Source organism: Trichoplusia ni, chromosome 11 (genome assembly GCF_003590095.1).
Source record: "Trichoplusia ni isolate ovarian cell line Hi5 chromosome 11, tn1, whole genome shotgun sequence".
In the NCBI taxonomy this organism is placed as follows: domain Eukaryota; kingdom Metazoa; phylum Arthropoda; class Insecta; order Lepidoptera; family Noctuidae; genus Trichoplusia; species Trichoplusia ni.
Window position 1 is genome coordinate 13,613,855 of NC_039488.1, and position 12,627 is coordinate 13,626,481.

At 32.5% G+C, this 12,627-nt stretch overlaps 1 protein-coding gene across 1 annotated transcript; it reads left to right on the plus strand.

The window, feature by feature from the left end:
* Positions 1–260: 260 nt before the first annotated feature.
* On the plus strand, positions 261–3,690 carry LOC113498948. Its single transcript, XM_026879211.1, has 4 exons — positions 261–530; positions 1,330–1,570; positions 2,036–2,119; positions 2,270–3,690. Exons 2-4 carry the CDS (start codon positions 1,330–1,332, stop codon positions 3,550–3,552), a joined length of 1,608 nt encoding a protein of 535 aa, XP_026735012.1. The 5' UTR covers positions 261–530; the 3' UTR covers positions 3,553–3,690.
* The last annotated feature ends 8,937 nt before the right edge of the window (positions 3,691–12,627 follow it).

Here is a 12,627-nt window from a genome sequence, read left to right on the forward strand (position 1 = left end):
TATATTTGTTTCACAGAATTTAATTTGAGAAAAGATTAAAGATAATTAAAGAGCTTATATTATTTTGGAGGTTCGGTTATGTGTACGCAAAATATACGAATCGTTACCATGATAATTATTAATGTAATAGTAATAACGTTAATTAATCAAACAAATAGTTTGATTTATTGTTGCCCAAATCGAAATCACTTAAATCTATTATTGCTTGGGTCAATGGCCGGCCATCTACAATTTTAGATATTAAATCTCTCTAATGGATATAATAGGGCATTATATATTTTATGATGAACTAAAAGTTATTTTTTTGCATCAACTCAAAAAAAGTAGTTTTGATTTGTGTCTACCACTGTACTAACACCGAAAATAGAATGCGTCGACTATCTACATATTAACGATAACATAGCTCAGGCGAACAATTCGTCGTATTCAGTCTTTATAGAGTGGTCTTAGTGCTAACACGTTTTTTGTTACAAAATATAATGTAAATCTTGTTTGGTAAACAAGTTAGATCCGGTTTCCTGTTCCTGAAGGTAAGACTTGCTTACTAGTAGTTGCCCGTGACTTTGTCGAATTTATGCTCTGAGACAGATAAAAGTAGCCATTTTTTAAATGAATCGACCGGCCGCTTCCGAACAACAACGCAATTTTTCTGTTGAGTTATAGTAAAATAGTGTTATCTCTTTATATATTATCTGAAATTAAATGCTTTTAAGTGCAACTTTGTTGATAATTGAACACTTGTAATAGTTAATGTATTTATTTAGATAAGGATTAACACTATTTAGTAATATTAAATTATTATTTTAAATTCTAAGTAAATTATATTTAATTAAATAATTAAATTGATATTTTTTTCGAAAGTAAGCTTTGCATTAGAACAAAATAAATTTTCATATTTTTTTTTTTGATGAATCATCGATAATGATAGACAAATACTGTCGAGGACCTTTTCGAACTTTTTATGCGACGCAATTCCGTGATACACACTTTTTACGGAAATTAAAAACTTGACGCAGCTCACAATAGTGATATTTTCTCCGCGTTTTTTTTTAACATTTCTCATTGCAGCTCTATTTATATTGATGAAAACGTAAAATATGATATATTATAACATTTTTTTTAGATTGGATTTAGTTTTTTTCGATCTGCTAATCTTACAACCTACAGGGGTTGTAAGATTAGCAGATCGAAAAAAACTATTCTGCATTTTTAATATAAGTTATTATAAATATTAAATATTTTAACATCTACCTATAGGTAGATAGAAATTTTTGAGATTTTTTTTTGAATGAAGTTGTTTTTTAATTACATTTCTTTTCCTTTTTTCAGATGGATTTAGCGAAGGACTATAATTTTTACGTCGTTGAATTTTTGGATCCTCCAAGCAAGGAACTCGACCGATATGTCTGTATTCCAGATTCTTGGATAGTAATGCGCGATGCAGCTGATCAAATAGTTATCACCAAATATCCAGTTGAAAAACCATCAAAAACTAAAAAACGTGTTAAGAAGAGCGAACCTTGTTCAGATGAGTGGTCTATTTACGTTGCCGATGTTAAATATGGCACTGGTGAGTTCAATGCTAATACTCGTTCATTATTTTCTTTTTGTCCGTTTTTCCTTACCTAATTGCGGTACGTAAACTAAGTGAGGGATTTTATAAAATAACTCACACATTTTTCAGTGTGTAAGGAATGATAAATCGATTTATTTCCCCTTTTTTATACTTTCACTGTTCTTGTTTGTTGTTTCTTGGAGTAAGAATTTAAAATGAAATTTTAATGGAGTTACATTTAAAAACGTGGATTTTTCGATATTTTTTAATCTTTTAAATATTTCTTTTGTTTTATTTTAATATTTTTTTTCTAGTTCAGATCTATAACATTACAAAGAGCTTATTAAATAGAAAATTTAATAACATATAAAAGCACACACTTGACCCACTTAGCGGGTCGAAGGTCGGAGTTATCAGTTGTTATTTATAAAAGAAGTCATTGAATATCGTTAAAAATCAAAAACAATTTTCTTTCTACAGATTGCCACGATGACGCATATAAATACATTAAAGTTCTCAAAAAAAGTTTAATTAAGGAAGGAAGCTCTTCAGAACAGGCCAAAGGTACTTTTTCATTCTTAAACTAAAAATAAAATGAAATTTATCCACTTTTCTGAATTATTTATTCGAAATTATTTGTTTTGTATCTTTTTATGTGTAAATTTAAAACTTGTTCTTATTCATGTATTCTGATTCATTGAATATTTATTCCAGATGATAAACTGCCCACAACAAAAAATCTACCAAAAAAACAAAACCATACTCCTCCTTCAAATACAAGAATAGAGAAACAGAAGACTAAAGCATCTGAGGCTCCAGTAAATTGTGATACACAGTCCGTCTTAGAAGAACCACCGTCGCGTCAACCCATAATATTCACTTATAAGAAACAAACAAATGAAATCGAGACTGCTCCGGCTCCTGATCAAATTGCAAAGCAGATGCGCAGCTCATCTGAAACAGTGAATGATAAACAACTCCCGTTAACTTTGGAAAATCCTATTAATCGAAATTCAGTTATACAAAAAAATTACAGTGGAACTGTACAAAACATTGATCGTTCTAAAAATAAAGGCTCTAGAGAAATAACAATAAATGAATCATATGAAATTCACAATACGCCAGAAAAAACAGGAAAATCATTTGAAAATCAATCAACCATCGTAGTCGAAAAACCCACTTCTGGTAGTGACAACTCAAGTCCCATAGAAAATAACCGTGTCACTTTTGAAGTAGACATTGAGATTTTAAGAGAACTACACGCAGCTCTTATTGAAAACTGTAAGTCATTGGATAAAATTGTTAATTCTTTAAGCAATTTCAATCCTTTAGCAATAAATAATAATCTCCGGGATACTTCATCAATAGATCCGATAGCTCCGGTCGAACAGGAGAAAAGACCTAGAGAAGAAAAAGAAAGACAAGTGGAAAAAAGAAAACAACCCCAAATAACAGCGGCGAAAAGAAAAAAATTCGTAATAGATATAGATGATGATGATGAAGAGGAAGATAATTACGAAAGCTATGCAAGAAGGAAAACTCCAACTCGAAAATTTAGCTTACCACCCGAATATGATGAAAACAACTCAAAATGGACATTGAAACATCATGAACGTGCGCCAGGGCTTGTTGAACTTATCGAACACACAGGTATATATATCAATGCTGTTAAGCTCATCAATTGTAAGAGGTTAGCTAAGGATGCTAAATCACTGGCACGATTGTTGTTAGTGGAAATTTTTACAGAGAGTGCTTTGAGTACGTGCTCACTGACTGGTGCTCGAGCTAAGGCATTTGATACCGATGGGACTAATATCCGGCCTGGATTAGATGAAGACGCAAGAACTGTTTTATTGACATACGTTGATGAATATGCGCAAGACAAAAAATGGCCAAATACAGACACGACGGTCATTTTGAACAGCATTCGTAATAAAATGCAAGAAATGAGATTTAAACATCGCCGAATAGATTTATCAAATATTTTATCATTATAGAAGTTTACGTGTATTAGTGTTAAGTTTTTCGTTTATTTTGATAAGTTTATGTAGATTTAAGATTATTGTAATTTGAATAGATAATTAAGTTTGGACTGCTTGTTATATTATACACAATAAATATGTACCATGACAAAACGCGTTTTTTTCCTCATTTGTTTTCCTTCCTTATTAATATTTATTTACTTTACCAACTTAAAACTATCTTTACAGGTAAGTACCACCTAATACGACTGTTAAAGTAATATTATAATTATTTAAACACTTATATCTATACAAATTTTCAACATTATTTTATATCGACTTTAAATCTTCTAAAATTAATACTAACTACGTATCAAGTATACGATAATAATAATAAACAATGTAAATAAAAATAAAATAAAATCTTAAACAATATGTGGTAAGATAATAATTATGTGGATAACGATGTGATTCACACATTTATACATTAGTATCTGTAATATTTATTATAAAGACATAATAAGTATCTATTTGTCTTCCCGAAATAAAAAAAATAAATTAATGGAGATCTTTTGAACTCGCCCGCATCGATTGATTAAGTTGTATATTTTAGTATACAGCCTAGCTGCTACTTCCATACAGCGCCATCTAGTCTCAAATTAAGCAAAGCTTGTATTATGAGTACTAGACAACTGATAAACATACTTCTATATTTCTAAATATGTACATACATATTATAGATATATTACACCCAAAAACAGAAGTAATGATCATGCTCATCACACAAGCTTTTGTTTTGGGTGAGCACGAACCCATGACCACCGGTATAGCAGTCAGGGCCACTAACCACTAGACCAACAGACATGGGAGTTCTTTGATCCCTTAGATCTGGCCACACCGGCGTCATGAAGAGAATTAACTACTCCATTTGTGTTCGCCCTTGTGTCCTAAAGCTTTACAGAGCTTCACAGACGGTGAATGAATTTGTAATAAGTTCAGGATAATAGATTTAATGACTCGCCATTTTGGTATTCATTTTGTGCTCAATCTTCGACGAAGGACAGTTTTAGTTACTATAAATAATAGTAGATTTCTTTCAAGTTTGTTCATTTCGATAACAGTTGAATTTCGCTGTTGTGTCTAAAGATAAGATTTATTTGACAATTTAATTGATTTTGCATCTGTTTTATCTATAAATGAATCAACTACTTTTATAGAGTTGAAGTTTACATAGATCCACTGTACAGAAGCTTCGATTTAAAATAAAAATAAGTTTGTATTAAAGAGTAAAAATTTTAAACCTAAATAATTAGCAAAATAAATGAAGGTTTTTTCATAGATGGTACTAAATAATTTACGGTTCAAAAGAGTAGTACTCAGAAAATGAAAGAATTAATCTGCTCCCAATTAAAGAAGGTTCCAAAAGTATATCCGTATTTTCCGCAAAAGTATTACTGTTCATACTAAAGTCATATTATGTAAAATACACAGTGTGATAAAATCATCCATCGTCGCACAAAAGATGTCTGATTTAAGAAAATGGCGGATAATGTATCCGCCATTTCCTTTTATAATCCCGAGTGCTTAGTGCCAGTTTATGTCATTTGATACCGGCTATTAAATCGAGTGCAGTCGTAACGAGACATATAAAAATAAAATTGAACTTGTTTATTGCCTGGAGAATGGCTTTCGCAAATCCCATAGTCCCTCTTCATATTATAAAACTGTACGCAAACTTTTAGAAAATAAACCTTATTTGATTTGATATAAGTTCGAGAATTTAATATTAAATGATATGTATTCGGTTACTTCTAAATCAGACATTAAAGCGTTTAATAATGTCTTCAAAATGAAAGACAACCCTTACCCTTAAGGGTATAAGACTTGTTTTAAAAACATATTCTTCGAAAACTAATTTATCAAGATAGTTTAGGGATTCTAAAATTAGAAATCTAAATATGGAAGGATAAACATAAAATATTAATCCGAGACCTTTTACTTGTAACATTTTGACGAAAGATTTTCGAGGCTTATGTGTTAATCTTATAAATTAAATCCCGAACCCAGATGCGGGGCACATAAAACTGGATATTCCCAGGAAATTCATCATTTTGACAAGATACATGCTGGAACACCCTCGTTTCATTATAAAGGTCTCCATTTATGGCTTGACGGAGGACGGCCAGGATAAGTATTATTAATTTTCTCACGTAGACTGAGAGCATGCGGAGTCGGTGTGTCACATCAGCCATTAGATTGATTGGATGTGTGTGATTATGACTGATGGATATTGTTGTATTAATAGGACCTTGTCATGTGCATCGTGATGAATGGCTGGTACGGTCACTGTATTAGATATGTTTCGAGGGTCGTGACTGACTTTGAATATTGGACTACTTAGTAAGTCCAATTTCGCAATCATGAGGGAAGTTCGTGAAAATGTTGGTTTTCCTAGATTATTTACAGTTGTTAAGTTCAGATGTGTCGAAACTGAAAGTAGCTGTTGGAGGTTTAAAGGTTTGTTTGAAATACATTTGAGACAGTATTTTGTAAATCTGAAAAATAGAGCAAGATTTCTTGAAAAAGAAAATGGTATAAAACCAATTTAAATGTTAATAAGTATTCTTTTTACATCTACCAGTTTGACTTTATTGACTTCTACTTGTTTTTGAACTTCTAAACCCCCAATAAACTTCACAAAAATAATTACATCAAAATTAAATTTGACTTGTGTAAAATAGTACCTGAGTTAAAACTTTTTGCACCGGCGTTTATATTGTCCAGAAACTTCGGTAACTGGGTCAAATCGTTTAATTTAACGAGGCAAGTACAAAGGTGGTGAAACTTTTAAACTTCCTATTTATGGATTTGAAAACTTCTGTGATGGATAACAAAGTAAAATTTGTAATATTATCACGGATACTATTCAAGAGAAAGAAACTCTGGACTAAAGTTTCGAGCTTAAGAATTAAAGAGAACCCAATCATTTTATTATAATAACAGGTTCATACGACAAGTTTGCTACCTAACCAGACTCCTTATTCTCCTTATTCATCAGGTGATGTATCGGCGGGGTCGCAAGTGGAAATAGGTAACTGGTTAGACAATCCCGATAAATACAAGTTAGTAAACCGCATTCCAGACCAATCTTTAAAATTCTTCAATACTCTACAAAACTAATCGAATCAACTCAAGTCTCTGGACAATCATATTGCAATGTTATCCAGATCTAGTTAAATGGGTTACACGGTTAAACCGTCCGAGTTTTGTGGTCGCGGATCCGAATACATTATCCCGAGCATCGAGACCGGTCGCATGGTCACTTATGGGCTAAGCGGGAAATTACCATAACATGGCGTGTTCGAGGGTCACTTGCCTTCCACTCAAAATGCAATTTCTCCGAATTACTGGTGCGGTAAAATTTTATTTCAGAAGGAATTGTTTTATCGATATATGCGAGTACCTACGCATATTTTGGAAATTGGATGAAATTTTGTTTTTATACAAGTTTTATAGGCAGCTAGACTTGATGTTAATCAAATGCTAATTGTTACAGTTTTTTGTTTCCTTTATGGACTTGCTCTGAAGTGTTTTAATTTTCTGAGGGATTAACACTAAAATAATTCGAGATTTAAAATATTCTAACCTCAATCGGATGTTAAGAAGTGTTTTATTGGGCTCACAACATTTAATATAGGAATAAAAAAAATGCAAAGAAGTATGGTCTCGGTCTACCCAATCTAAATTTATGACCCGATCAACTATTTCTTAACCTTGTTTTTTTTTGTTATTGAGGTATACAAATATGTCGTCTTTGGAAATTTGAACTGCCTAACCTTCGTGGTCCTTGAGATACATTCTGGTGACAGACGGACGTACAGACTAACATACTGAGGGGCAGCGGTTTCCCAGTCATAGTTTCGTTCCAAACCCTAAAAGTAGTTGCAGTTATTTTTGTTTACGCATAACATACCCTCAAAGTAGTGCTTATGCATATATGCATTATACATTTCTATGTATTTTCAATTTAAACAAAAATAGCACAAGATTTGCTTATACAACACGCATTAATATCGTATTAGTCACACGCAGACAAACCCTTAGCGATTACCATAACCAAATGCTAATAAGCAATATTACAATACGTAGGGATGAGAAACCTTATCCGCATAAAATTATCCGATATCCGAAAGTCAAGTGACCTTTGAATCCATATCTGAAATAATTGTTTTGGAACATTGACAGCCATTTTGGTATTGATGTTATTCTCAAAGGGAATAATATAATACCATTATGCTGTATCGCTGGGAAATGTTGGCGTTTTCACTTCAAAGTTGATATATGGAGATTCCATAAACCCTTTCGGGAAAATTTGTTTTATTGTTTAACCCTGCTTACAAATGCCTTCCTTTATGGGATTTATGAGTATTTGACTGAGTTTATATCTTTGAAAAATATTTTTTTAAATAGATTTTCCAAAATAAGTTCAATGGTAATTTCCCAGTTACTCTCATATTATAAATCACTTAGACTAGAGCATTGTAGGATCAGGGTGAAGTTTATAGGGATCAGCAGAAGATTTATGTGTCTTTTTTTAAGAATCCAATTGTTTTCTTCGAAGTAAGCCTAAAATCCAATGACATTGAATGTATTTACTTTAAAAGGCACATTCATTTATATTTTCCAGATCTTCGTCAGCTGCGAGTTACTTCACTTGTCAGTTAAAACTCAATTTGCCAGATTAAATTCTTGCCTTTGCTTCAACATTTCCTTTAACGTAGTAATGGTTAAAAATAACAATTTTAATAAAACAGCACAATGCAAACCAAAATCATACTTATTACAAGTGCATTACTTCACTATTTAGATAAACACATTTTTCTTCCATATCCGAGGAAACTCATTCCCATCACTATATCGGGTGTATTGATAGGCGCTGAAAGAAATCCGCATTACCATAGAAATAGGACGCGAGAGGATGAGCACTCGGCCGTCAGCGGCACCGCGCCACCGCGCCTCTGACATCCTACACTGCCGACCATAGGTAAAGTGACACTAAACTTATTATATAACATTTTACATGGTATTTTTATCGTAGCTTTCGTGAACACGTCTTATCATGCAAGTACCAATAATTGTCACGAAGAAATTAAAATTATTACAAAAAGTTTGAAAGATGCCAGTAGTATTCAAAGTGCCGCCTCCTTGCATGACAACTTTTATCAAGTTAGCATTAGTGCATCCCGAAAATTTTAAAAGACTTTTTGTTTCTTCGTTTAAACAATTTTGTTTTCCACCAACCAGCTGCTTTCTTCAGAATTGATGGGTTTTCTTGCAGAAAGTTGTTCCTTTTGGAGCTGAACTGGGGTACTAAAAATATGAAAGCGGTCTGTTCAGACATGTTGTAGGTATTTGAGTAGAACATTGGATACGTACAGGCAAGTCGATTTAATTTTTAATTAAGGTTGGATATAAACAAAATTTTAATGAAGTCTACTTACTTTGTAACTAAATATTTACTTGTGCTAAAAATATGTTTAATTGAAAATTTAATGTAGAGTATAGGTATTAAAATGTTCGTTGCTAAATTGTTTAACTAGAGTAGAAATTGGCATCAAAGTAAGTGATGAAATGGACACAGAGTCTCATTGTATGAGGCCAATCATATATTATGTGGTGTCCTTGTTTTTCGCAATGGTTTATTCAATGAAAAATACTAGTAGTTTCACCAGGCAGCAAGCGAACCCCTCACCAGCTGACATTCGGTCAAGTAATGCCCTACCACCCGCCGGGTGTGTGCGTGTCATTTGCACTTTAATAATAATAAAAAAGAAGAAATAAAATTAAATAAACCCCTGCAAATAGTCCTCATGACAAACCATCTTTTGTAGGATTGCAAAGACTGATAATAATGATCTTTTATATATGTTTTAGCTAGAACGTATTGTTATTCAAGATAATTCGCTCTCTAAATGCATAATATATAGTGTTATTTATTCTGAACGCCAGTGTACACAATTTACAGTTACTGGGGAATTCAGTTCTATTGAATTTCCAGGATTTGCGCGTTATATTAATGTGTGGGGCTTATTTGTTTCCAGCGATATTGAACGCTATTGCTTTTGAGATCCTGGTCGTTTGTAAAGCCACCGTCGTGTTTGTGTTCTAAGATTTAGTTGATTTTGTATTTGAACTTAGTCCGATATAAGCTTTCCTTTTATGTCGCAATTAATGACAGTATAGATTCTAGTTTAAAGGTTAGCAAAACTTTCTGTCATAGGATTTCAAAGTTATTGCTTTTAATATTCATGAAAGAATAATTGCTTTTCTCGAATATTAATAAATATAATTGAATGCAGAGCATAAATAATATAAATAAGTCCGTATTTGGGAAAAGGAAATAAGTCGTTATGGACTGATTGCAGTTTTATTGGCAGGAATCCAAACTGTTCTGCCAACTTGGGGTTTTTCATAATGATTTTTTATGCCTTATAATAACGAATTTACAATACATCATCTTTCTAGCCTTTTCCCAACTAAGTTGTGGTCGGATACCAGTCTAACCGTATGCAGCTAAGTACCAATGTTTTACAAGGAGCCACTTGCTACTGCCTATCTGATCTCCTTGATCCACCTGGGCAATACGATACCCCTTAGCCAGAATGGATATTGCCTTCCAAAACACGGAGGAACTCATTATGGCATAGATGGTCACCCATCCATAGATATATTAGAATATTCTTCATTGTACACCATGGAATTCGAGCAGTGATTCATAATACATACAGTGTTAAGGTACAAATATAAATCAACCGAATCAAGTGTAACTTAACCTGTGATCGATCAACTTGTGCAGTTGTAGTTCTGCCGCGGGGTCCTCTATTACGAACTTACAATACAATAATCTTAAAAATACTCAAGAATATAATCTTTAATTATAATGTTTGACAATCAATTAACAGCTATTCTGACGTCACCCATATTCTACTTCTCCGTCTCTTTCACACACTATAACTCTGCCTCTTCACCCTCTCTGACCCACTTTAGTGCTCTTTAGTAGCATAATATTACTAAAAAAATATCCAATTTGCGGCAAAATACGAATGGCTTGAAACATCACGTGCCTCCAAGTGCTCAGGTAGCTAACGTAATGGACCTTTGGTGGGGTCCGTGGAAATAATACAGCCTTTATATGTACTTCAGTTAATGTAAGGGTTAGTGACGATTTTTCGTTTTTTTTTTGTAATTTGTAGAGTCCCGTACAAAAGGGTAGGAGCGGAAACCTGTTGCGAAGGCACCTCTGACTTTACAGTTGAATTATTGTTAATAGATAGTTCAAATTTTCACAACAATAATGAAAATAAGTATGAGGTTAAGTAAATAATCAATTGATACGTATGTACTCATTTTTATGTATCACAAATATAAATAGATCAAATTATAACTTTTAGTTATCAACTGATTTAAAACACACAATATTTTTAATCAATTTTACACTATGGAGCAAGGTACCGTTCCATATTCTAAAAGCATTAGAAAATGAGTATAAGATAACTTAAAAAAGATTCTGTTAGGAGTGAAAACATTATTGTGTCAACAGATGGCAGCACTTGTCACAAACACTCGATGTAGCTCCAAACAGGACGCCCACGTCCTTATGTGTATTAATTATATTTCTCAAAGTTTTCTAATTAGTTCCATGTCTGAACATATTTTGACTTCTATAGAAACAGCTTTAATTGAAAATGTTGCTGTTGTTTATTAAAAGGACGCGAAGTGGGTTAAATATAAGTAGAACATTATTTTTGAAAGTAATCATAATATATTTGTAACAATGCCAGCCTATATATGTCCCACGGCTGGGCACAGTCTATAGTAAGGAAGGCATCAATCACACCCCTCGCTCACCTAGGTTTGAAGATTTCAGTTTCCAATATTTAGAATTAGTTTTGTACAACATTCAAGAAATTTAGGTTACTTAAAACATTGAGAAGTGTTCCAGAACATTTCTTCTTAGAAGTGAACAATAACGTTGACGATTTCTTTTTGTTTTTCAAAATTCTTATATGGAACTTATTTTATCGCTTTTTGTATATAAAGTCTTAAAAGTCGTTTCGTCACTTCCAAATCTTAAAATATATGTAATATCTTGTCTGATATTATTATTATATTACATTCATTTGTACTTTTTATATAATCATCTCTATTGCTTTATTTTCCAAAGTTTCTTAATTCAACGTGGTATTTTAAATATTACTGCAAATATATTTTAAACCACATTGTTTCAAAAATAGTATAAACCTCGAAACTCAAACAAGACAACATTAATAATATGAGTATGCACATAATAATAAACAAACAAGTTTCATAAAAGCTTTCAGATTGAATTCTCTCGTCGCGGCGAACAAACAAACATGAATCCCACACAGCAAACGGAAATATCTGTTTATCCAAATGTTAAATCCCGAACATGATTATCATTATTAATTTGTATAATTCATGTTTGCGTACAAATGTGATTATTTTATTTCTAAAATCATAATTATTTCGATTTTTACACATACACGATTCAACAAAATACACGTGGAATCTACTCGTGTGTGTAATCAGTAAGAGATACTGTGAAAATTGTAGACGTATGAATGTTACCATCAGGTGTAAAATTTTCAGAAAAATACTATTGTTTGCTTGATTCCTAGAAAAATAAATAAACGCTGAACATTCGTCTGTACTGAGTGCTCTTTGCAAATGTTAAAAGGAAATCGATAATATTTAAATAAGGACGATTTACAACCTCATTTGTATTTTGAACAGTTGTGCTACAAAATTCTATGAAACTATTTCCTTCTATTGTGAGATACGACATCTAACTTCAGTTCATGAAACGCAAAGTTCCAAATATAGAAGTTTCTGGGTGTCGGCGTGGGCAATTGATTGAAAGTGCTCAAGTCGACCGCTAAGACGATTTGATTCGCAAACCACTCGCGTCGCCACCGCCGCTGGCTCCACAGACTATTTTAAGTTGTACCACGACACAGGTAATGCAGAAGAACCAGTCTTTATAAGTTTATATGTATCTGTAGGCTCATTTTTTGTGATATTTATTAAATG